At 35.8% G+C, this 27,265-nt stretch overlaps 1 protein-coding gene across 6 annotated transcripts in view; it reads left to right on the top strand.

Moving 5' to 3' along the window:
* The window catches only part of NAALADL2 (N-acetylated alpha-linked acidic dipeptidase like 2), a 1,156,801-nt gene that overhangs the window by 883,966 nt on the left and 245,570 nt on the right, over window positions 1-27,265 (top strand). For all 6 annotated transcript variants that reach the window (XM_066347123.1, XM_066347120.1, XM_066347117.1 and 3 more), the window contains one exon: window positions 8,610-8,756. In XM_066347123.1, the coding sequence (XP_066203220.1) occupies window positions 8,610-8,756 (147 nt within the window). The remainder of the gene's footprint in view (window positions 1-8,609; window positions 8,757-27,265) is intronic.

Below are 27,265 nucleotides of genomic sequence, written 5' to 3'. Positions count from 1 at the left end.
GCCTATTTTGTGAGAAATAGAAAGGTACTACATTTTATAATATTTAACATTTAAACAACACTTAAAAATATTATTTTTAATGCATTTAGCAAGAGTATTAAACAAAAAAATGTATTTTGTTTCTAAAATCTGAAGAGTGTAGCTTAAAAAGGAAAAAATAAACCCCAAAAGTTTATAAAAAACCTCCTTTAAAATTAAAATTCATTAGGGAAAAGTGCATAAAATAATCCTGAAAAAATAATTTCCTAAAGATGAGCACTTGCCATCTTAGAAAGCAGAAAAAAAGTATAGTTTTATCTAGACTTGGTATGAAGACTTTGCCAAAATTGTAGAAAGGGTGTGTGTATGTGGTTGTGTTTGTGTTGGTTATTTTAAGAGTAATGGTACTTGATGATAGTAACGCTATGTGTAAAGTACTTGTGCTTGCAGGCATTGTTTAAGCTATCCTTTCAACCTCCTCATACTGTTAACTTGTTCACCTTTTTACATTGAGAAATTCACAACTTCAGGAAGTTAAGGAATTGCTCCAAATTCATGCTGCTGAAAAAAAACATCAATGCTTTGTAGGGAGAATGCAAAATCATCTCCTTTTCAGTGTATTTCTGGATCATGTTTTGATTGTTGTTTAATATTTGTCTCAAGCGCCTTCTTATCACAATGTACCTTGTGATGTCAGTACATACTTATGGACTTCCTACAGGTGCCTAATGTGATGCACAGTTTATATGAAAGCAGATTTTGCTCAGCACGAAATTAGGGAGGAGAATTTATTCCAGAATAGCTATGGACTTATGGAATTACCTGAAGCAGACATCAAATTTTCTGCAACACCTTTGGCACTCTAGTTCCAGCAATTCTGTTTTAAATCTAGACTAAGCCAGATGGTATTTGTGTAACTCTTTTCTTCTCCTCTCCTTCAGCATTTCCTCTCACTGGAAAAAAAGTTCATACAGTTGAGTTGACTTCATTTTTGCAAAATTTCATAGTACCTATTTTACTGTTCTGATCAATACGGGGTTAATAGAATAGTGGATAACATATTCCCTGCCTTCAAAAAACAAAGGAGAATGAAGTTAAAACAAGTGCTATAAATGTAAGTCTTTCTGGTACTCTCTGACCAAAATAAGGGTCCTACATCTGGTACCAAAAATTGTAACATGGGGCTTGTCACTGGGGTGCTAGTCAATGGATGTCTGCGTCTCTATGCACAGTGCTCCTCAGATGCCATGGTGATCTACAAAGCTCTAATGAACTCGTTCCAGCAAAGCTGTCCTTAGGCTAGCAGTTATTTGGGCCCTGGACTTTCAGGTTATATGATGATGCTGTCATCTGTCGGAGTTAGACACAGCACTGCTGATGGTGTTATTTCTTCTGCTTGATTTATCACTCTTAGCACTTAACTTGCTTAAAGTGGTGAAGTGTGACTGTGTGCTATCCACACCCTTCTGCCCTCCTCCTTGTCAAGTCTTCCTTTGCCAACTTTTTCTTCTTGTGCCCTCTTAACATTAAATGAATTATCTCTAAAAAAAACCTGAAAGCCCTCCTTGATTTACAACCGCCCGGTGGTCATAGAGAGGATAGCAAACTTTTGCCTACTGTAATGTTAAATATATACAAAGTAATTCAATTGTTTCCTTGCTTCTGGGTATACTTTTTTGAAATGTCTGATTTTTTTTTAAGGGAAGTTACCAAACTGTTTCATCTACAGAAGATTTTATTTAAATATTTCACTAGAAATATTTACTGCCTGAGAGAGTTAATGCTGAATTGAAAAGCAGTTTGGTTTTCAGTTAATTTTTTTAATGCCTGGCAGCTGGAATACAATGTTGAAATGCTGACAGGGTATTATTTAAAATAGCATTGCCTGTGAGGCTAGGGGAAGCTAGTTAAGACAAACCTCAAAAAAGCCAGTGAAATAATAGCTGAAGTTATGTTATGTCAGCCAGTTTCTCAGCACAGTACAGCATTGTGAAGCCAGAGTTGTTATCCTTCATTGAGACATAAAATCTATATCTTGATCCTGTGGTATAGGAATTGTACCCAGGGGCAGTGTGCTTTCATCCAGTGTGTTGACCTAAGGTCACTTCGGATGGTTCTGCTTTACCTTTCCAATATGCTCACACTTTCATTTCGATATAATCAGAGTACAGTTTTTGAAAGGGTTCTGGGGTTGTCATTCTATATATAGTTTACACTTCATGAAAAAATAGGTTTAGCTATTAGAATGACCAACAGAAACCCATTAAAGAAGTGCCAGAGTGGCAGAGGAAACTGCAGTCTTTTTAGCTGGTAAACTATTTAAGTCATTTTTTTTTCATTGAAAAATTATTTTAATTTACTTTAATTTAGTTGATTATGCAACATCCTACTGGCTCGTTCTGTACAAACTGAGGAAATTATCCCTCTTTTCTTTAGTTATGTATGGGGGTGTGGGATAGTCATTAGACCAAGGGTGAAGGTAGTTGGGGTATAGGGGAAACATTGTAACAATAAAGTTAGAAATCCCTGCCTGCCATTCTATTTGCTGTCATGTCACCTGAAGATTGCATAGCTAATCTGTAAAATGTAACAATAACATTTGTTTTATGCATCTCACAAGGTTGCATTATGATTTAATATAATGTCTGTTTTTATAAGTGGTAAATCCTTAAGTGTCTCCTTTGTTGTAAGCGAGGTGGGCCATATTTACTATATTTTGTTAATAATCAGATATGTACCTAGTGTAAGGTATTTTTCCCCACCGAGAAGGAAGGAAGAGGGCCGGAACCGCAAAGTGTGGAATAAGTAAACGGCTTTATTGAGTATAGAGCGCACATCCCGCCCGGCAAGGTTTCCTGGCCCCGAGGAAAGAAAGATGGAGGCTAGGGAAGTTGCACGGATTAAACCGCGTGGGAGATATTTAAAGGGTCCCTCTAGGGAAGTGGAGCTACTATGACGTGGTGAAATTTTACTGGCTTTTTACCAATTTCCAAATGGTTCCTGGGAAGCTTCCTTTGGCGGGCTTGATTGTGGGCGGTCCTAGCCAAAGTGGGCGGGTCTGAGTTCCCCACATGACCATGCCCCATTATCCACCGACCTTACACCTAGAAAATACAACCATATACAAACTATGTAAACAGAAATGATTCTCAAAGACATCATGATTATCAAATGGTGTTTCTGTTTTCCCCACCACCTCTTGGCTATCTCTCCCAGCATCCTCCTGGGTACTTGGGGTGCCTTCCTCAGTGACCAAAGGACCTCCTGCTGTTGTATCCATTCCCAAACCCTGTATAAGAGAACCTGTTTTTCCCTAGTAAATTCGAGAGGCAATTACACTGCTCACAAAAATTAGGGGATATTTCAAAATGAATATAAAGTGACAAAATATCGCCTAATTTTTGTGAGCAGTATATTTGATGGTCCTAAATTGACCTTAGATTAAATAGTAGTGGTGATAGAACTCTCCATACCCCATTTCTCTATCATAGATATTTTATAAAATGTTAACATTTCTAGAATCGGGAGATATCTGTTATGTGATTTGTTTCTCTGCTACTATACAACAGAAGCTATTTTAAAATTGAAATTATACCTTATAATCAAGGGAATCTTGGAATTAGAAACACAGTATATATAATTCAAAAAGGATTTAAATAATGTAACATTTATTTTTGGCAGCCGATTCAATCACTAATTTACATTTTAAAAGCAATAGCCTGACCAGATGGTGGCACAATGGATAGAGTGTAGGCCTGGGATGCTGAGGGCCCAGGTTCGAAGCCCCAAAGTTACCAGCTTGAGTGCGGGCTCACCAGTTTGAGGACAGGGTCGCCAGCTTGAGCAAGGGCATAGACATGACCCCATGGTCGTTGGCTTGAGCCCAAGGTCACTGGCTTGAACAAGGGGTCACTGGCTCAGCTAAACCCTCCTACCCCAGCAAGGCACATATGAGAAAGCAATCTCATGAACAACTAAGGAGCTGCAACTAAGAGTTGATACTTCTCATCTCTCTCCTTTCCTTTCTGTCTGTCTCTGTTTGTCTGTCCTTATCTGTCTGTCTCACTGAAAAATGATGATAATAATGATAAATGAGTAGAAAATGGAATGTCTTTCTTCTAACCTACTGCTCCCATTAGCACCTCCCCGCAGAGGCGAGTATCATTTGCATATACAGGGTGGGCAAAAACAGGGTTACAGTTGTTCAGATTGAAAATAGTATAATATTAATAAGTAATAATATAAAAATAAACTGGTTTATGTACTCACAATTGTTAACCCACTTTTGCCTACCCCTGTATTAAAGTATATAGCCTTTTCATTTTTCTTTTTACTCTTCAAAACACAAATAACAAAATCTTTCTACATTTTTTTTCATGTAAAATGTATCTTGGAAATTGTTTAATGCTACATTAATGGCATCATTATTCTTTTTAAAGACTACATATTATTCCATTTTATGAAGGTAATAAAATGTATTGAATCTTCATAGAATTTGTACCAATTTTTTTCCTCAGCTACATATGAGGTACCAGAATCCCACATCCACAACATAGTCTATATCAAACTTGCCAAAGTTTTTTTGTAAAGTAAATGTAAAAGATGATCTGTGTCTTTTATGTGTAAAGGCATGTATAGTTATTTTTTCTATGAAATGCCAGTTCACATTCATTAACTATTTTTATCAAACTTGTCAATAAGTTTTATTTATATATTTAAGAAATAAGCCTTTTGTGAAATAAACTATAACTATTTTTTCTAGGTTTTTAATTTCCTTGTTTATGGTAAGTTTTATCATGAAGAAAAGTTGTAATATTAAGCAGTTGTTTAAATAATTAAATAAAATAATCTTTTGTTTTTGGGGTTTCTTATTATAATAAAATAGTATTTTCCACTCTAAAATTATTAAAAACATATTCTATTGTTTTTTCTATATTTTATATTGAAAAATGGATTCATCTGGAATGTATTGTGCTGCAAGATATTGTGTGGTATCTTATATTAGTGGAGATTTTTATTTAAATCCAACAATTTGGTTTAAATGTGAATATTTTTAGTTTTAAAATAACACACATGTATCTATTGTCACATAGCCTTAAGTGAAGAGAAATAAAGAAGAAATGGGTCTTCTGCTATCATGTGCCTATTGGATTTGATCTTTACTAGGTCAGGGAAGAGGAAAGGAAAATAAAGTAGAGTTGAGGGTAGGAAGACACACCAGTTAAAGGAAGACTAAAAACGATGGTAAATTCTTTTCTATATTTACCCTTATAGAGTGATCTTTAAAACATTAATTAATTTGAAGTGTTTCAAATATAAATTAACATTTCTTGACATTCCAGAACAAGATTGAAGTTTTAAAAATTAATAGAATAAGAATAAAATTAGAGAATGATTTTTACTTTGGTAATTCTATTTGTATGTATTAGAGAAATATAATCCTTCATTATTTAAAGCTGAAAATAGTTTGTTACTCTCTAAGTAGGTTACTAAACCTTTACAGAAACCTTGATATACTGGAGATTTTGAAAATTCTATTTCATGGGTTGTTCATTTCTTTTAAAAAATAAGATAAAGGCTGGTTTTCTCCCCCTACTCAGTTAATTTTTAATAAAATCATTGAAAGTTTCTTATTAATATTTCTATAAGTTTTTACTATTTTGAAAGTATATATTTTTATATAAGAAACTTATCAAATGCTGGCATTAAGAATAACTTGAATATATTTCCAGTTTAAAATATTAACAAAAGTCAGCATAAGAGTATAGGAGTGCCCTCTTACATGTGGGAGATATATTTCAAGACTACCAAGTAGATGCCTAAAACTGAGGAAAAGTACCAAACCATATATATAAATATATATAATTTTCCTGTACATACATACCTTTTCACTTAAAGGAAGTAAGAAAGTACTTTAGGGTTTATCTTTGGCATATCTGAATTGCCAGCATCACTATTCTTGTTATTTGGGGCCATTATTAATGAAAATAATCATTTCTTGAACACAAGCACTTCAATACCAGCACAGTCATCTGGTAATGGAACAGCTAGTATGCTACTGACTAATGACTACTGGGTAGGTACAATAAACAGTGTGCATATGCTGGACAAAGGGATGGCTTAAATCCTGGGCAGGGCAAAGTGAATAGCATAATATTTCATCAAGCTACTCAGAATGATGTGCAATTTAAAACTTATGCATTGTATAATTCTGGATTTTTATTCAATATTTTCAGACTACAGTTGACCATAGGTAACTGAAACCACAGAAAGCAAACCACAGATAAGGGTGGACTACTATAATTATAATTTCTTATTTCTTCTCAAATATTATTAGAGGATATCTGCAATGTATTATTAAGTATTGGGTATTGGACAGCAACTGACATACTGGCATAAAAATATCAGCTAAATAAGTGAGGAACACATGGCATATTGACTGAATAAACTTTGAAGAAATGCCACAGAAATATACAGTTACAACCACATTGAGTGAGCTAGTGTGATTTTAAAAGTAGAATTTTAGGAAAAAAATTTTTAATGAGTTTGTTCAACGGCATTAATGTGATGTGTGTGCTGTATATATATCAATATAGTAGAAAGAAAAGGGCATTGTATGTAGGCCAAATATCTGGGCACCTTATGATGGCCCAAATTGACATATAGAATTAGCCATCTCAGTGCCTATAATGAAAAATTATTTTAAAAATAAAGTAGGCATCATCATTAAAACTGGAACATTACTATACAGTGAACACCAGGAAAACCAGGAGAATAAATTGTTTCTATGCAACCAAAGTTACAAGAATAATACTGAAGTGAAAAATAGTGGGATTTATTTTACTTTAATGTGTAGAATATGTTACATTTACTTTGAATGTTACATCTTTCTTACTTTTTGGATAGGTTTTTTCTAAAGGATTGTATTGCCACCTTGTTCATATATAAACTCATTTTGTAAACCAACCAGGAAAGCAACAGATGTGTAGTTAAACCACATCTGTGATGCTACATACGAGCTATTTATGGAGAGAGGATAGAATACACAATGGCAGGTTTGTGTGGCCCAAGGAATAGCTGGGCCTACAGCTGGAAACACTTGGCTATTGAGTCTCATGCTAGAGTTAAGGCCACATGGATAGGTAATGCGTTTATATTTCTTATGAATGTAGTGTAAATACTTATGTGTCAGTGTTTCTTGGAATTGCTATTAAACTAATGCAAATTTGACTTAATTTCTTTATAGTCAATTGTATAATTACTTACTATAAGGTTTTGCTTTTTAGCTTAAAAATATCCTTGCAAAGAGCATTCAGCCTTAGGATTGAGATGGTGGTTTTATTTCAGAAATTCAACAGACTTGTGATAGGAAATTAAATGTAACCACAATCTCGGCCCGAACTCGCTTATTTTATGAAGTGGAATTAAATGCTTGTTATCACACATTAAGTATGGAGCATTTTGAACTCCTTGAATGAAATACTTAATTTGAATTTACTCAGCCTTGTAAATAAATTTTTAAAATTAATTGACCTATATGAATTTATTACCAACTTTTTCTCTCTTATGGACTAACTTCTAGTAAAATGAAGGAAATTGATATTTATTTCTAGTACTTCCTTTTCAGATATTAGTGCTTATAGGGTTGAATAGAGATCAGTATTTATTAACTAATATAGATCTATAATAATCCCCTGAAGTGCTGTGTGAGAAAACAATTTATATTAAAATCTAATATAGATTTAGGATCACTTAAAGTTGGTGAATTTGACCTAAATTTTAAAGTAATAAATAATAAAAAGATTTAGAGAATAGGGTTTCTACGTTAGGGATGTTTTCCTCTTATTGGGAAATCCCTAAATTAAATGATATTCAAGGAAAAAAACTCCAATCTTCAAACTGGGTTCTTTTTATCCTATTTTAAAAATACTCTGAAACTAGTTAGAAACAAAAGCACAAATAAACAAAATAAATATAGGGTAAGGGTCATGTGTTTCCTCCCTTCTTCACGGGTTAAATGAGGAGACTAGGCAGTAGAGAATGAGAGAGAGAGAGAGAGAGAGAGAGAGAGGCTGGTGAGAGAGAGGCTTGTAGGGGTGAGATAAGTCCTTTGCAGGACTTCGCAGAGACACTCTGGCCTCAATAGGTATGAAGCAGGCCCCAGGAACTCTTTACAGGGAGCCCTGTGTTGTTTCTGAAGAATTATTCTTGCCAAGCCATTCTTATATAGTTATATAGAAAAACTATATAAAATAAAAATTAAAGAAATCTTTTTAATGGACTCTCATTCTTTAAAAAATGTTTCAAATTAAAGTGTTATACAGTTCGTTATAATTTCATGATAAAAATCTTTTGAAGCAACAAGAACAAGCCATCAGACTTAGGCCAGTGCTAGTCACACTTCCATGAGTGTCAGAACCCAGAATCCTAGAGGAGTGTTTCAATGCAGAATCCCGGGTTCCGCCCATGGAGGTTCCTGGTCAGGAGGATACGGGTGGAATTTTGTATTTTGAACAAGTTTCTAAGTGACATCAATGCTGCTGATCTATAGAACACATTTTGAGTAGCACTGTTTTAATGATGCCCTGAAAAGCATAGTTTGTGCTAACAATTTAAATTATGTTTTTCAGAAAATTAATTTCAACTGCTTCAGAAGAGGTCAGTGCCCAGAAACTAATGTCAGTTCTGTACAGATGCAAGGTGACGCGGATTACTTCATCAACCATCTTGGAGTCCCCACTGTGCAGTTTGCTTATGAGGACATCAGGGCCTTACAGGTGATTGTTTCTAAAAACACAGAACACCCACATGCACACAATACAGCAGACAGGCAGAATTTAATTTTATCTCGGCTATTTGTCTTTCTTATCAAATAGGTCACTATATACGAAGCTGCTTCATTTAGAGAGTTATGCTTGTAGTTCAGAGGGTTTGTAACAGTATTTGAAAACATCAGCTCTTTTCAATAGTGTTGAATTCAATTTAAAAAGATTTATACTGTCACTCACATTTTCACAGTGTGCTTTGCAATAAGAAATTTGCAGGAGTTGGATTAACATCAAAATATGATTGTAGTCTTCAGTATTCATAGAAACAGATGACACGTGCAATAGATTCTCTTCTCCTTGCCCAAGGGAAGATGCATTTCATGTGCTGTATATTAATGTGAGTCTTGCGGATTAGTTACCCAAAGTTTGTCAATAGTTTGCTTTCCTAAAAAGATAGCAACATTCATTGTGAAAATAAGAGGTTTCTTTTCCAAAAAAAAAAAAATCACATAGTATGATTCACCTTAATTAAGTCTGTGTTCATCTATTTATTGGACTTCAAGTCTTTTAATCTTTCTCAGAAATGTGTCACAGGAAGCTGTTTCTCTATAGATATAAACCAGTTGAAATATTTTACCTTCTTTTAACAAATTGCACGTGCCTTTTGGGGAGTTCTTTAAAAGCTTCCGAGGTGGCCTGCTTCAGGGAATTTTTACATTAACTGAATGGTGACTGGAAAATGGAGTAAAACCTGCTTTGTTCTTCAATCATAACTGTCCTTGAAAAGTTGTATTTAACTTATATTTTTAGAGGCTCAGTAGCTGATACTTAGTATCTTAATTTCTGATAGCGATACTGTGCTTTCTGTTTCTCTGTCCCCTGCCTGGCTCCTACACACCTTATCTACTCTGTATGCAGCTATTGACCACTAACATTGATGGGAATGCAGCAAAATCAAGTGTCAAAATAACCTGGAGATGTTTTCCCTGAACATATGTACCCTGATTTATCAATGTCACCCCATTAAAATTAATAAAAAAGAAAAATTCATGGAGAGAGGAACTCCAGGTGAATTCTATTGTGATGAGATACATTTTTAATTAATTCACAAATAATCATTATAATGTATCTGTTTTTTGTTTACATTTGGATTTTCATGTGCTATTGTTATTTAAAAATGAGGAATATTTGTAGAGGTATCTTTTCTTTTATGTAAGTCCATTATATACACTTTAAAGAAGTCAGTATATTAAGGAATTAATTCTTTTAAATTTTCTGCTTCGTATTTTATAATATCTTTTTATCATTTCCCATTTTAGTTCATCCAACTTCTGTCATGTTAACACATTGAGTGATAGCTTTTATTCAATACAGGTCTGATTCATCTTTACTGATTTTAAGTCAAGAATTTAGAGAGGCAGTAGAATGAGACTAATAGTGGACTTTTGACTCTGATACTAACTAGACTAATGACTTAACTTTTTCAGAATTCTTTCTAAAATGAGGAACCATAGTATAGTTATGGAATCTACTTCAGAGAGCTATGCTAAGGATAAATGATACTATACATGCAAAAAACTTAGTTATCAATCATAGCTATCATCACAATTATTATCTGATTATAGGTCCAATATATTAGTTTGAAATTTTCTAAACACTTTAGATAAGAATAAAATAGTAAAAGGGAATAGCTGATTGTTAAGGAAAACAAGCTTCCAAGGCAGAAGAAGTGGCATTTGATTAGGATGAGGGGAAAATATGAGGCATGAAGAGAGAAGATTTGGAAAACAATACCAGTGATGTTCTAAGAAGATACTGTTATCACTGAAACACCTAAGGCTGAGGTCTATCTACAAGATTTGTCTAAAGAAACCAATTAGTTTTTCAGATTGTATCCAAACTCTCTAACTTCCATCATCAAAATCATTTTTTAATTAAATGTTTCCAATAAGAAATTAAAAGAGAATCCCTTATGCTTTATATTATAATAAATGACTTGTTTATACACACACACACACACACACACACACACACTTTGGTGTGAAACATTTCTAAAAATGGATTTGTCCTTTACAAAACATAAATGCTCACAATGAAATATTTTTGTTTGGTGAACTCACCAAAGAACTGATAACCTTAGCTTTTTATATTAACCTATAATAAAATAAAAACATTGAAAGGCTTTATCTATGATATAAAGATTTACCCTATATTAATTAAAGAGATAAGAAAATCAGAGCTTTAATGAATTTTAAATTAGATTGAAATAATATGTAATATTTATGTTATGTACTATATGTTATGAATATAATATAATGTATGAAATAACATCTACTACTTATTGAGTACTCATGGTACTATGTCTTTTTACCTCATCTCATTTAACACTTACAATATCCTTATGAGTCCAGTATTATTATTAGAACTTCTTATTGTGTTGTTGTGGATGAAATGAAGCTTAAAACCTAGTAGCTTATCTAAGGTCATAAAGCTAATAAATGGACAAGATAGAAGTTGATCTCCAGTCTGTTTAATGGTAAACTCATGTCTTAGCAATTACACTGAAGGTTGCAAATTGGAAGCAAGGGAAAGATCCAGTTCACATATATATTTTATTTGCTCTGTATTTTTTTGTAAAGTTGGATTTCTGGAAACATTGGGTTCTTTTTCTTCATGGACACAATCAACTAAATTGTGCATTGCTCACTAGCTTGGTATATTTGTTATAGAACAATCAGCCATATTGTTTGTCCTGGAGTGCAGATAAGAATGATATTCCTTCAGCACCTGTTTCTCTTAAAAATGGGGACATAAATGTTCAACATAAGGGATACATGTTTTATCAGATTTGTGTTCCCTATATTACCTTTCTGGGTGCCGTAGAAACTGAGTTTATTATGTCTACACTCATTTTGAGTAAAAGAGTTTAAATGTATAATTCTACAGTTCCTTTTACTTTAAAAAGTGCATATGTGTTGTAAGTATGCTAATTTTATGATTATGCTTATTTTTTTGAGAAGTTATGTATTTAAAATTTGTTTGGGTAATTATAATGAGAACTTTAGTATTTCTGCCATTTTTCTAGTTTGGCAAGATTGATTATGCATCTGTTATATTTAATTCAAAAAGTGAATAATGATAACAGAAAAAAGATTTAACTGCTGAAAATAAACTAGTGCCATAAGTGTCATTTTCTATGGAATTTTGGGACATTATGAGTTCTAAAAATATTTTTTTATTAAATATGACATTTTATAGTCTATGCCAAATATCTCATGCTGTTCATATTCTTACCACTACCTTTTTTGTATAGCCTCTCTGATTACTAATACATTGCATAAGATGGGTTGAAACATCTTTTTCTCATAGATTTTCTTGGTGTCTTTAATTTTTAATAATTAAATTTCATAAATACAAAGCAATCTTTGAATTTGTCAAATGTTAGAATAATTCCTTCTCATAAACTATTGCCCTGTTAGTTAAAACATCTCTAGTTGTAAGCTTCATTTAAATAAGGTTTCTAATTTGTTAATGCACCTGTTTTTGTTGTTGCACCTGTTGGGAGAGGCATTCCGTGCAGAGTAAATACAATGCGGAGATTGTGAGAAGGAAACGAAAAGACAGATGCTTTCTGATTAAAAGCATAATTTATGACAGGCTGGTGGCCCAATGCACATTTATTTTGTCACTTAACAGCTGTTGCACATCATTTTTGTTTCAGATCATATATTTACTCTTATAGGGCATGTCAGAGGTTCTGGCTTTTTTAGCATATCAAAACATCAGTTCACGTCCTACCAAGCTTTGGTTCCTCACTCTGTTTAACCTTATATTTTTTGCTCTTCTGCTTGAAACATTCTATTTTAACCCAATTTACCTGTATAATGAAGGATGTAACATTTAAATGATAATGAGATAAAGGGGTATTATAGCTTTTATATAGCAGGGTTTCTTGCATAATTGTTCAGTATCCTTTAGTAACCCAGTGAATGAAAATCAAGTAGCATAGGTATTTTGAAACATTTATTAATTCTTTTTAAGTTAGATAACATTGATATCAATTTTGATTTTTTTTGACATAGAGAGAGAGTCAGAGAGAGGGATAGATAGGGACAGACAGACAAGAACGGAGAGAGATGAGAAGCATCAATCATCAGTTTTTCGTTGCGGCACCTTGGTTGTTCATTGATTGCTTTTTCATATGTGCCTTGACCAGGGGGCTGCAGCAGACCAAGTGAGCCCTTGCTCTTGGTGAGGCTTGCTCAAACCAAATGAGCCCGCGCTCAAGCTGGTGACCTCGGGGTTTTGAACCTGGGTCCTCCACATCCTAGTCCGACATTCTATCCACTGTGCCACCACCTGTTCCTGGCCAATTTTGATTCTTATACAACAGCCTGAGTGTGGATATGTGTGTAATTTAAAAATAACTAATTTTCAGATACAACACAGATATAATACACAGTATACATAAATACATTTTGGAGCAAAAGAACTCATAGTTTACATGTTAATTATTCATTTTTATTTCACTTAATAGGAAATAAAATATCATACTTGAATTAGAGATCATTCTTTTATTAATTTTTATGTTTGGAATGTAGTCACTGTCACTGTTATGTTAATAGATAATAACAGTTGAACAGTCAATAAAAAGCTCTTGATTTAAGGAACCAAACAGTTAATGTGTAATTGCATAACTGTACTTTGCAGTATCTGGTAAAATCTGTTTCATACTGAACACTACGAGACTAAAATGTTGCTTAGGAATGTGGGAAATGTGCTAATTGGAACCAAGTTGGAAAAGGATTCTGTCTTCTCTCTAGTTCCCTTTTTTAGTTTTCTGAAATTTATTTTGCCTGGCCAGTTGGCTCTTGGTAGAGTGTCAGCCTGGAGTGTGGATGTCCCAGGGACAATTCCTAGTCAGGGCAACAAGAGAAACGATCATCAGCTTTCACACTCCTCCCCCTCCCCCATCTCTCTCTCTCTCTCTCTCTCTCTCTCTCTCTCTTTTTCTCTCTCTCTCTCTCTCTCTCTCTTTCTCTCTCTTCACTCAGCCATGGCTCAATTGGTTTCAGTGTATTGGGCCAGGTGCTGTGGTTGGCTCAGAGAAACCTCTGCCAACCACAGATGCTAAAAATAGCTTCGTTGCAAGCATAGCCATAGATGGACAGAGCGTCAGCCCCAGATGGGGGTTGCTGGGTGGATCCTCTTGGAGTGCATGTAGGAGTCTGTCTCTCTATCTCCTCTCCTCTCACTTGGAAAAAAATAAAATAAAATCTTATTTTAGAAAAACTATTTTCTTTTCTTTTTTTAAAATTAATTTTAATAAGGTGACATTAATCAATCAGGGTACATAGGTTCTGAGAAAACATCTCCAGGTTATTTTGACATTTGATTATGTTGCACACCCATCACCCAAAGTCAGATTGTCCTCCGTCACCTTCTATCTGGTTTTCTTTGTGCGCCTCACCTCCCTCCACACCCTCCTTTCCCCTCCCCACCCCCCGGTAACTGCCACACTCTTGTCCATGTCCCTGAGTCTCATTTTTATGTCCCACCAATGTATGGAATCATATAGTTCTTAAGTTTTTTCTGATTTATTTATTTCACTCAGTATAATGTTATCAAGGTCCATCCATGTTGTCGTAAATGATATTCTATCATTTCTTATGGCTGAGTAGTATTCCATAGTATATATGTACCATATCTTCTTTACCAGTCATCTATTGAAGGGCTTTTTGGTTGTTTCCATGTCTTGGCACTGTGAACAATGCTGCAATGAACATGGAGCTGCATGTGTCTTTACGTACCAATGTTTTTGAGTTATGGAAGTATATTCCCAGTAGAGGGATTGCTGGGTCATATGGTAGTTCTATTTTTAATTTTTTGAGGAACCACCATACTTCCTTCCATAGTGGTTGTACTACTTTACATTCCAACCAACAGTGGATGAGTGTTCCTTTTTCTCCACAGCCTCTCCAACACTTGTTGTTACCTGTCTTGTTGATAATAAATACCTAATCTAACAGGTGTGAGGTGGTATCTTATTGTAGTTTTGATTTGCATTTCTCTAATAGCTAATGAAGATGAGCATCTTTTCATATATCTATTGGCCATTTGTATTTCTTTCTGGGAGAAGTGTGTTCATGTCCTCTTCTCATTTTTTTATTGGATTGTTTGCTTGTTTGTTGTTGAGTTTTATGAGTTCTTTGTATATTTTGGATATTAGGCCTTTATCTGTGCTGTTGTTTGAAAATATCATCTCTCATTTAGTTGGCTATCTGTTTGTTTTGTTGTCAGTTTCTTTTGCTGTGCAAAAGCTTCTTAGTCTGATGTAGTCCTATTCATTTATTTTTGCCTTCACTTCCCTTGTCTTTGGGGTCAAATTCATAAATTGCTCTTTGTAACCAAGGTCCATGAGTTTAGTACCTATGTTTTCTTCTATGTAATTTATTGTTTCAGGTGTTATATTTATGTCTTTGATCCATTTTGAATTAATTTTAATACAAGGAGACAAACCGTAGTCGAATTTCATTCTTTTGCATGTAACTTTCCAGTTTTCCCAACACCATTTGTTGAAGAGGCTTTCTTTTCTCCATTGTGTGTTGTTGGCCCCTTTACCAAAAATTATTTGACCATATACATGTGGTTTTATTTCTGGGCTTTCTATTCTGCTCCATTGGTCTGAGTGTCTATTTTTATGCCAATACCATGCTGTTTTGATTATCGTGGCTCTATAATATAATTTGAAGTCAGGTATTGTAATGCCCACAGCTTTGTTCTTTTTCCTTAGGATTGCTCTGGCTATTCGGGGTTTTTTATAGTTAAATATAAACCTGATGATATTTTGTTCCATTTCTTTAAAATATAACATTAAAATTTTGATGGGAATTGCATTTAATTTGTATATCGCTTTGGGTAATATAATCATTTTGACTATATTTATTCTTTCTATCCAAGAACAGGGAATATGTTTCCATTTCATTGTATCTTTTATGATTTCCCTTAACAATGCTTTGTAGATTTCATTATATAGGTCCTTTACATTCTTTGTTATGTTTATTCCTAGGTATTTTATTTATTTTTTGTTACTGCCATGAAGGGGATTGTTTTTTCAGCTTGTTCTCTGATGTTTCATTATTGGCATATAGGAAGGCAATGGACTTTTGTATACTAATTTTGTATCCTGAGACCTTACTATATTGGTTTATTATTTCTAGTAGTCTTTTTGTGGAGTCTTTGGTGTTTTCGATGTATAGGGTCATATCATCTGCAAAAAGTGAAACTTTTAATTCTTCTTTCCCAATATGAATGCTTTTTATTTCTTTCTCTTGTCTTATTGCTCTGGCTAGAACTTCCAGCACTATGTTGAATAAGAGTGGAGTGAGTGGACAACCTTGTCTTGTTCCTGATTTTAGGGGAAAAGTCTTTAGTTTTATGTCATTTAATATGATGTTAGCTGATGATTTATCATAGATAGCCTTTAATATGTTGTGATACTTTTGTTCTATACCCATTTTGTTAAGTGTTTTAAACATAAAATGATGTTGTATTTTATCGAATGTCTTTTCTGCATCTATTGATAAGATCATATGGTTTTTGTTCTTCGTTTTGTTGATGTGTATTACATTAACCATTTTACATATGTTGAACCATCCTTGTGATTCTGGGATGAACCCCAATTAATCATGATGAATTATATTTTAATGTGTTGTTGTATTTGATTTGCTAGTATTTTGTTTAGTATTTTAGTATCTGTATTCATTAGAGATATTAGTCTGCAGTTGTTTTTTTTTTGTGTTGTCCTTGCCAGGTTTTGGTATGAGGGTTATGTTGGCCTCATAAAATGTGTTTGGCAGTATTGCTTCTTCTTCAATTTTTTGGAAGACTTTGAACAGAATAGGAACCAAGTCTTTTTTGAATGTTTGATAAAATTCACTAGTATAGCCTTCTGGCCCTGGACTTTTATTTTTGGGGAGATTTTTAACAGTTGTTTCTATTTCCTCCCTGCTTATGGGTCTGTTTAGGCTTTCTGCTTCTTTATGACTCAGTCTAGGAAGATTGTATTGTTCTAGGAATTTATCCATTTTTTCTAGATTGTTAAATTTAGTGGCATACAGTTTTTCATATTACTCTATGTTAGGCAGATAAAATATATTATGCTCACTTTGTTAAAGATGGTGGTGCCCACATGGAAGCCTATTGCCCAGGTGATATTAATGTGTGTTGGGGAGCGGGCTGTCAGCAGGCAGGATCTTTGTAGCCTGGAGCTTGGTTTTAGGACTAAGCCTTTCCCACCCTTTCTGATGTGGGGTGGTACAATCTCATCATGCCTCAGATAAGTGACTCTGTATTAGAGACTTCCCTATTTTGTATATTGGATTAAAGGTTTTGATTTCTATACTATAAAATGGGGGCAGAACAGGAGCTTGCTCTCTTAGTTCCTGAGGTTAATATTAGAGGAGAGAGCAGAGAGGAGAGCAGAGAAAGGCCACGTGGAGGAGGCCAGGAGGAGCAGCCAAGATGGCGGAGTGCTGAGTGAGAAGCCAGTTTGTGCAGAGTTTGTACAGGGAGAAGGAAGGAGATGGGGAACAGAGGTGAATAAGTCTGGTGAACTAGAAACCTTTAATTCTAGGAAACTCGGATAAGTCAGTAGCTTTGTGAGCACTGAATGTGAGTGGGTTTTGGAGCCCAGTGTGTGTTTTTACTTGCCTGCTGGGTGCAAGCTAGGATTAAAGATGATAGCCCACCAGTTTTTGGCTCCATTGTTTCTTTACTGACTGTCCGAATCCAATGCGAACTTGCATGGGTTTGGTGGCTATGATAGTGGCCCTGGCTACTGACTTTACACTCTACAATAATTTTTTTAAGAGCTGCCAAACCCTACCTCTATCCTTACTCAACACAGGGTTCTGGGCAAAGCTTTGCTAGCTAGAGCCACCAGAGTAATCAGGCAGGGCTGGGAGCCGATTGCCTTTCAAGTGTCTTTCTATGAGCCTCTGGGCATGTCTCGTATGCCTCAGCACTCCTCAGGTCTGCTCTCCAGAGCCTGTCTGCAAGCTGCCTACGCACCCTTCCCCCACCACTTCCACAGTTCTCTTCCCCAAGAGTGTGCTTTGTTAGCCTGTATGGCAGGTGGAGGTGCCACGCCCAGGCATGTCCGGGTGTAGGAAAGCCGGTTTTCATGCACTTTCTGCACTGTTGTTTGGGAAGCTGGGATTATTCAGAAACTCTGTCACAGCCCACACAGAGGGCCACTACTGATAGTCCAGGAACACGGGCACCCACACCCGAAGCGCCAGGTGGATCTACTCGCACACTGTCCGCACTCGCCGACCAGGATACCGGGAGTAAACAAGGCACTGCTCGCCCACCTCTGCTATGGTCTGCTGCTGGTGGTAGCTCTGCGTGGGCTGAGCCGTGGGCACACTCTCTCCTTGGCTTGAATGTCTCTGCCCTAGCTCAGCTTTTTCTGTGCCCTCAGCCCTCGCTTTCTCTCAGTTCCAAGTGTAACAGCCCTTGCTCAGGTCAGTTAGGAAAAGTGGAATACTCCGTTCTCCATCTTATTTCTTTCAGAGTGGGTTATATATTCAGCCATCTTTTCACCCAATCGTACCTTTGTTTGATATATGTGTATTTCAGATGCTCCTGAGATTGTTTTTCTGTCTAAAGTTGTTGAATTTGTTGAAGTTTCAGGGAGTGGTATCACGAGCACTCCTCATGGTGCCATTTCTCTGACCTCACTTCAGGAAAAGTATTTTCAATGTCAATCAAAATACATTGTATTATTATTTTTAGATCTGACTTCATTTAGGGCAGAGGTTCTCAAAACCACCATTTATTCTGTAAAATTATCAAAAATTCAAATAAAAGAGCTTTGTTTATGTGGCTAGGAATTAAAACTGATAAAAATATATTTGTTTATTAATTCACTTAAAATTTCAATAATAAACTTTTTACAAATTAGTATAAATAACTTATTTTTATGACAGTAAAATGTATTTCCCAAGGCAAGAAAATTAATATTGGAAGAATGGCATTATTATACATTTAATCTGTTGTTTTGTTTGAAATGTATGAAACAATATAGTCTTTTCATATAATGACAGATTTTTTTGATACTACTCTGAAACTTGACAAATATTAGTTTTCTCAAGGTTGGTTTCAATGTGGACTCTAATATAGTGTTGGATGATAGTATGTATTTAATAACTACTGTCTAAATAAATGAATAAAGTTCATATTAATGAACTTCTTTTACCTTCTGCGCCAGTGAATGCACAGTGAAAATAAGAGTGTGAAGGTTATAATGTCATTATTATTATATTATAAAAATAATTTTGATCTCAGAGACCTTTGAAATTTTCTGGGCCACACTTGCAGAAATGATGATTAGAAGAAATGGCCTTGGTTAAACTAGTCTACTTCATTCTTTATAAAATCTGACAAGGTGTTCAACTTTGCTCTTTTCCAAGGATTTGAACTGCAATTCTATATAAACCTGTGTGTGTGTCTTTTCTGGTCATCTTTGGGTATTGCCATCCCATTCACCTGACAAACAGTGTGAAGTAGGGAATTTAACACGCCCATAAACTGTGACTCGACAAACAATAACACTTCTTAGTAGTCTTCCTTTAGAGGAGAAGGTTAAACCCCAATCAACAAATCAGCAGTTACAGAGCAGACTTGAAAGCTTTGATTGTACAGTATAGGAAATATCTGTCACAGAGGGAGTGTGCTATTAAAGCTGCTGTATGCTTCCGAGAGCCTGAGGAGTAAGCACAAGAAATTGAAATATGAGACAGATACTGAAAAAAACAAAGAATGGAGATACTCTTCAGACTCAAATGGATAATTCAAAAGATCATATTTCAAATTGCCTAATATTTTGAAATGGCTTCAGGGAGGACATAGTTTCCCTAGCTGTTGTCTGCTTGGAATTCTAAAGGAGAACATTTGTTCCAAATGCCTATTATCATTGGGCCAAAATATATAACATTTGTACTATATTTTAACTCTAATGTTATTTTCAGGGATTATTTTATGATCATCTCTGTTATGAGGCAATTTGTTTTATAATAAATTTTTTGATAATTTCAACAATCATACTTAAAGGTGGATTTAGTGATAAACTGTATTGTAAATTTGGCAACATTTCAGTTAGGATAAAAGGGTGAATCTGATGTGATGTATTCAGATATTTATTAATTCAAACCCATTTATTTATTTATTTATTTTTTACATTAAACAACTTTAATAACTATTCTGTAAAAAAAAATTAAATATAGAAAATTTAGGTAGGCATGTATCTCTTAAGTATCTTGGTCAGCTTCTCCATAAGCTAGCCTGATTGTTTATATACCTGATACTTATTAAAGTATATGTTTTTAAGTATAAAAGAAGTATTAGCATCCTGGCTTCTTCACAGGTTTATCCTTCTGTGCACACATGCCCCAGGTGTCTCTTTTTTTTTTTTTATATATAAATTTTTTTTAATGGGGTGACATCAATAAATCAGGGTACATACATTCAAAGAAAACATTTCCAGGTTATCTTCTCATTTAGTTCTGTTGCATACCCATCACCCAAAGAGAGATCGTCCTCCGCCACCCTCCATCCAGTTCTCTCTGTACCCCTCCCCCTCCCCTCTCCCTCCTTCCCTCCCCCCACCCCCCGTAATCACCACACTCCTGTCCATGACTCTTAGTCTCGCTTTTATGTCCCACCAATGTATGGAATCCTGCAATTCCTGTTTTTTTCTGATTCGCTTATTTCACTTCGCACAATGCTACCAAGACTCCACCATTCCGCTGTAGGTGATCCGATGTCATCATTTCTCCTAGCTGAATAGTATACCATGGTGTATATGTGCCCCATCTTCTTCATCCAGTCCTCTATTTTTTTTTACAGTGATTAAAAGCCTTTAAGCAAACTCTTGGCCAATACAGCAAGAATCCATAAAAGAGTAGTGTCCTTAACATGTTCACCAAGTCCAAATTGGCCCCATCACCAAGCCAAATCCCTGAAAAATGCAACCCAACCACAGTTCAGTCTGTTAGGAGCTGTCACAGGGAGCAGGAGTCCAGGAAAGTTCCCCACAGGAAAAGTCCGCATGGCACTGGAATTGTTGTCACCATTCTATACTTTGCAGCTCATGTCCAAGTCCCAATGACCGCTGCTTCTAGCTGGTAATGATTCAGGTAGACTGGAAAAAGCCATTTGCAGCATGCGTGGATATGGAGCTTCTGTTCTTCTCTGCCTGGAGAGTTGAGACCAGGTTGCTTTTCCCTGGAGCTCTGTGACTATGGCATGGTAAAGAGAACCTTGGGATAAACTAAGCTGAGTGGCAAAGGTAAATTCATAATACAAGTTGGCAAAAGGAGGAAAGAGAGCTCTAAATTAGGAGTAGGTCCCAGCCTGAAATATGAGTGGGGCATTGAGGTAGGAGGGATAAAGGAAACACTATATATTAAGCAAAGCAGCAGAGAATAGGACTATTAACACCCACAACAGAGATCTTTGAGGGAAGAATAAAAAACCTGACTATTCAGGCAAAACATAGTTAAGTGGCCCTTGTGCAAATGAGATCAGTTTACCTGATTCTTGGAAGAAATACCCTAGGCTCGTCCACAGTGTCGTAGATGGGGCCGACGGCCCTGCGCACCTTCAGCCTTCAGTGGCAAACCCCAGCTTTCTGGGCAAGGTTAGGTCATAGGTGGCTGGAGCAGGGCTGGGAGAGACTGAACCCTCCCTTAGAGGAGCGAGGGGTAAGCCCACCTTCCAGTGTCCCTGTTTCCTTACAGCAGAGGCGTGTAAGCCTGGCAGGCTTTAGCTCAATGACCTTCCTTTCCACTATTGAAGCAGGACCCAGATGGCATCCTATGAGACCCCTTTGGGGCATTGGAGCCTTTAAGGGTGTATCCTAAAAGCTGGTAGTTCCCCTGATCTCTATTGGGCTTTTTCTGCCTCTAGGTATCTTAACAGCCATTCTCAGAAGATCTCGCTGAGTGGTTTGAGGATCCCCATCCGCCTATATAAATCTTTTCCATATATCTGGAGCTATTTGGAAAAAGACAAAACAGTGTTATTAGCTAGATCTAATAAAGAAGGTAGTAGTTTGTAGGTGAAAAAGATTTGGTGTCTCCTGTTCATCAGCATTCAAAAGAAATGTAAATTTTTTTTTTAAGTAAAAAGCATGATATGGTAGACTCGTCGGAGTCATTGGCCTGGTGTGCAGGATTCCCGGGTTCGATTCCTGGCCAGAGCATACAGGAGAAGCGCCCATCTACCTCTCCACCCCTCCCCCTCTCCTTCCTCTTCGTCTCTCTCCTCCCGCCCGCAGCCAAGGCTCCACCGGAGCAAAGCCACCCCGGGCACTAAGGATGGCCCCATGGCCTCTGCCCCAGTCACTAGAATGGCTCCGGTTGTAACAGAGCAACACCCCAGATGGGCAGAGCATTCCCCCCTGGTAGGCATGCCAGGTGGATCCCAGTCAGGCGCATGCAGGAGTCTGTCTGACTGCCTCCCCATCTCCATCCTCAGAAAAATACAAAAAATAAATAAATAAAAGAAAAAATACTACAAAAAAAGGGGGCATTCCCTTGTGCTAAAGCTCCAGGGAGCATGGAGTGAGCTTGAGTATGTCCTATGAAACATGGAGCTCTATGTTGACATATAAGTCTTTGAAGAAGGAGGAACTGCTGAAATAGTTTGTCAGCATTTGTCCCTAAGACAACAGTCTTTATAGTGGGAACACCATACCCATTTATTTACTTAAACAATAGTTATTAAGTACATACTATCATCCAGCACTATATTAGAAATATAAAGGTAACTAAAACATGATCTCCTTCTCTCAAATTAATTTTGAAAGATGAGGAGATAGTCAACTTTATTTATCCTAATTTCAATGATAACAAATTTTATTTTGCATTTTTCTGAAGGGAGAAGCAGGGAGGCAGGGAGGCTGACTCCTGGCAATCCCACTAGGTGGCGATGCTTCATTACAGCTGGAGCCATTCTAGTGCCTGAGGTGAAGGCCATGGAGCCATCCTCAGTGCCTGGGCCAACTTTGCTCCAATGGAGCCTTGGCTGCAGGAGGGGAAGAGAGAGATAGAGAGAAAGGAGAGGGAGAAGGGGGGAAAAGCAGATGGGTGCTTCTCCTGTGTGCTCTAGCTAGGAAGTGAACCTAGGAAATCCACATGCTGGGCTGATGCTCTACCACTGAGCCAACCAGCCAGGTCCCTGATACATTTCTTTAAGAAGAGAAGTTTGAAATCTAAAACCATTTTGGGGACACATTTAGATGACATTTCTAAGTGGTCAATTAAAATGTTAAGAGCAGTTTTGATGCCCATATGTTCTAACTATTAACTCTAAAAGGAAATGGCATATCTAGAGATCATACAGCTGTGGATGATGATTATGAATAAATTTCCTTGTCTATATCTTAATCTCTACAACTTCTTCACAGTATTTTCTTTGCAACTGGAATAACAGGTCTTCAACATCTGTTTCATAACTTATAGTGTTTCCAACAGAAGCTTATAGTTTTGTTTGCTTTTTAATAAGCAAATGTTTTTATAGAAACCATAGTAAAAGAAATAACAGTGGCCTTGAAGTCTCATAAATGTAAAACAAACAAACAAAAATGATTGAAGCCAAGACCATTTGGCACATAATGATGCTATTGCTTTCTTGTAAAAGTTCTGGCTTTTTATTAGTGTCAAGAGAGCTGCAGTTGTGTTAGTTTCCTTTCATGATGTTCAGTCCCTGTGATTTTCAATAAATGAAGAAAATTCTGAAAAAGAACAAAGTATTTATCAGTATTTTGATTTCTACTTTTGCTTGTCAATAGTATTAGCATTAAAATTATTCTGAGGCCATTTTCTCTTACCAGTAAAGAACATTTTAAGACTTAATAGTATATCATTCACACAGTACTGATTAGTTTGTAAAAGTAGAAAATAAATTACCTGTACCTTTATGCATAAGTTTATTTTCAGTTTTTTAAATTAGTACTTTTGTAATTTGAGTTGTATTTATCTATAATGTGCATTGGAGCATTAGAAATTTTACACATACTCCATGTAAGATCAGAGGCTGTTTTCGTGAGTGGATGGTCCTTAGAATGTTGGATCCACAGATGTGCCTGGCTCAGATTCTCTCTGATGGATTGATTGAAAAGAAGCACTCATAGACTCATTGACCTTTAGAGCAACATTGATCACTGACCCCAGTTACTTTTAATCCATTCTTCTGGAGTAAAAGGAAATAGAAGCTAAGAGAGATTTATAAACTTGACTGAAGGAGATTAAGGACTGACTTAATTCTCCCTACTCTTTCTATAGCTGTTTTCTTCTAAACTTCGATTCTGCATGTTCTATTCTTTCTCTTGCTTTCTTCTCTTTTATTTTAGTTTCACTTTTTTTTACCTCTTCGTGCACTCATGGTCTTATTTTTACATTCTTTCCCTTTTTCATCATCCCTGATTTTTCTGTATAATTTTCTACTTCACCTCTGTTTCCTTACCATTTTCTCTATTTCTACTATTTTAGTTGACTCAACATTTAGTCTATTTCAACTTATTTAAATTCTTTAATCTGCTCACAGATGACGTCAAAGCTTGTCTTTTCTCTAACATTTCAGGGTATAGGCAACAGTACAAATGGAGGCCATTATATTATTATATATGGCTAAATACTAAATATTTAAATATTATAAAGAAACCTAAAGCAAGTGCTAAATAAAAGTTATTCTCTCCTGATTTGACAAATACATGTTTAAAATGATCAGGAAGGAGGTTTAAGTTGAAATGTTCTCAAGCTCCTAAGAAATCTATGCCAAAATGTGATGACAATGGAAGGACTGATCCCGGCCCCTGCTCTCGTTACCTGACTTACCCCTCTTTCTCTGCTCACCCTTACCCTGGTCCCATAAGGGGCCTTGTGTAAATGTATGTAGACACTTGAGTCTTTACTTTTAAGCACAGTCCATAGCACCTAAGAACAGTTGTTCTTAACCCAGTAGCTGGACTTTGGTTGCAAATTGGATATATAGTCTTTGCTGGAGAGGATGCCAGGAGAGGAAGGCTGCCCAATCACTAGATACAAATATGTAACCAGTTAAGCAGTAGTGCTGAGATTCTAGAAATCAGGCCAGCTGAGATTTGAACTACAAAGAGAATCATGAACTCCAGACACATTTGTCTGTGTTGATTTAACATCTAAAGACCTTGGAAATAGAAAAATATTGACTAAACTTTTGGTATATGCCAAAATAGCAAATTCTGATGTAGGATATATAAGTATTCTTGAATAAATTTTCTCAAATGCCTTCAGTTTGTTACATAAGATTTGCCACTAAGAAAACTTGAGACTGAACCAATTTATATAGAATCTTTGGAAATATCACCTGGTAGTTGACCTAACATAAAAGGTGTGGTTCTAGTCCATGGTTGTTCTATTCAGTGAGTTCTAAGAAGTGTGGCTATTTAATGGTTGTCACCTTGAAGCTATGAGCACTCAATACAGGAACCAATTTTCATAGAATCTTTGAAAATATCACCTGGTAGTTGACCTAACATAAAAGGTGTGGTTCTAGTCCATGGTTGTTCTATTCAATGAGTTCTAAGAAGTGTGGCTATTTAATGGTTGTCACCTTGAAGCTATGGAGCACTCAATACAGCAAATAATTTATAAGATAGAGTTGAAAACATGTTCCAAAATTTCAAGCTTTTAGAGGCATAAAAAAAATAACAAGTTTTCTAAAAAAACAAATCTTCAGCCTAACCAGAGATTGCTGACTTGAGTGCAGGCTCATCCAGCTTGAGAACGGGCTCATCAGCTTGAGTGCAGGGTCACTGGCTTGATTGTGGGATCATAGACATGACCCCATGATCGCTGGCTTGAGCCCAATGTTGCTGGCTTGAGCCCAAGGTTGCTGGCTGGAGCAAGGGGTCACTTGCTCTGCTGTAGCCTCCAATCAAGGTACATATGAGAAAGCAATCCATGAACAACTAAGAAGCCACAATGAAGAATCGATGCTTCTCACCTCTCTCCCTTCTTGTCTGTGCCTATCTGTCCTCCTCTCTTTTTATCTCCCTGTCTCTGTCACAAAAAAAGAAGGAATTTTTAGTTAAGTGTACAGTGTCTGGAGGTATATTTTAAAGCAAAAGTTAATTTTAGTAAATTTCTAAACAAAGGAATACATGATGGAACATTGAACAAATTATGGGCAAACTTCTAGTGCTACTCTATTCCATTTTTAATATTATGACCAGATACTACTGTGAAAAGTTTGTAAAACTGTGTATGTGAGTATGTGTGTGATGAGTCACAAATAGTGTGTATATGCATACTAAAATATTTTGAACAAAGAAACATGTTTGGATATTTTGTTAATAGAGAATCATTCTAATTTCTGTGTTAAAACATTTTTATCTTGTTTTTTTGTTTGTTTGTTTTTGTGACAGAGACAGAGAAAGGGACATATAGGGACAGACAGGAAGGGAGAGAGATGAAAAGCATCAATTCTTCATTGTAGCACCTTAGCTGTTCCTTGATTGCTTTCTCATATGTGCCTTGCCCAGGAAGTTATAGCAGAGCGTGTGACCCCTTGCTCAAGCCAACAACCTTGGGTTCAAGCTGGTGAGCTGTGCTCAAACCAGATGAACATGTGCTCAAGCTGGTGACCTTGGGGTCTCAAACCTGGGTCCTCTGCATCCCAGTTAGATGCTTTATCCACTGCACCACTGCCTGGTCAGACTGTGCTAGAATCTTAATGAGAGAATATAAATTCTAAACTACATGTAAATACAAGTCAGAAAACTAAAAAGAAAGTAGAGAGTGTTGGTTATTAATTTAGTCATAATTAAATTTGTTTTCTTATAGTTCATTGGTAGACATAGTACTTTCAGTTATATCTTGCAAAAAGAGCTAAACTATGTCACATAGTTTAAGTAAAATATTTTGTTAGAAAGAAAAATAAGCTTACTTTTTGTTGAAACACAGTTAATGCTAATTTTATATTTGTTGAATTAATAAGTAGATGGATACATTTTTTAAATTAATATTTTTATAATAGCTACTATATGCTTACAAACCTCAATTCTCTTTCTTTTCCTCCCTCCCTCCCTCCCTCCCTTCCTCCCTTTAAAAAAGGCATTTATTTAATAATACTTCATTTTCTCACTTACCTGAAATATTTCACTCTAATCATATGCTGTACTATATTATTTTATATCCTTGGGTCTGTTTTAAAATTTTCCATTGTTTCATTGATTTGTGTTTCTATACTGGTAACACTGTTGTTTTCATTTTAAATACAATAGCTTTATAATATATTTTAATATCTGACAAGCTAAATCTTTTTTTTTTAATTTTTTTTCTACTTTTATTTTCATTGTTTATTGGTGGTGATTCTGATTAACAAAATTATACAGGTTTCAGATGCAAAATTCCACAACACATCATCTATACACAATATTGTGTGTTTACCACCCCAAGTCATAATCATCC

Source organism: Saccopteryx leptura, chromosome 8 (assembly GCF_036850995.1).
Source record: "Saccopteryx leptura isolate mSacLep1 chromosome 8, mSacLep1_pri_phased_curated, whole genome shotgun sequence".
NCBI lineage: Eukaryota > Metazoa > Chordata > Mammalia > Chiroptera > Emballonuridae > Saccopteryx > Saccopteryx leptura.
This window is presented reverse-complemented; position numbering and strand designations above follow the sequence as displayed.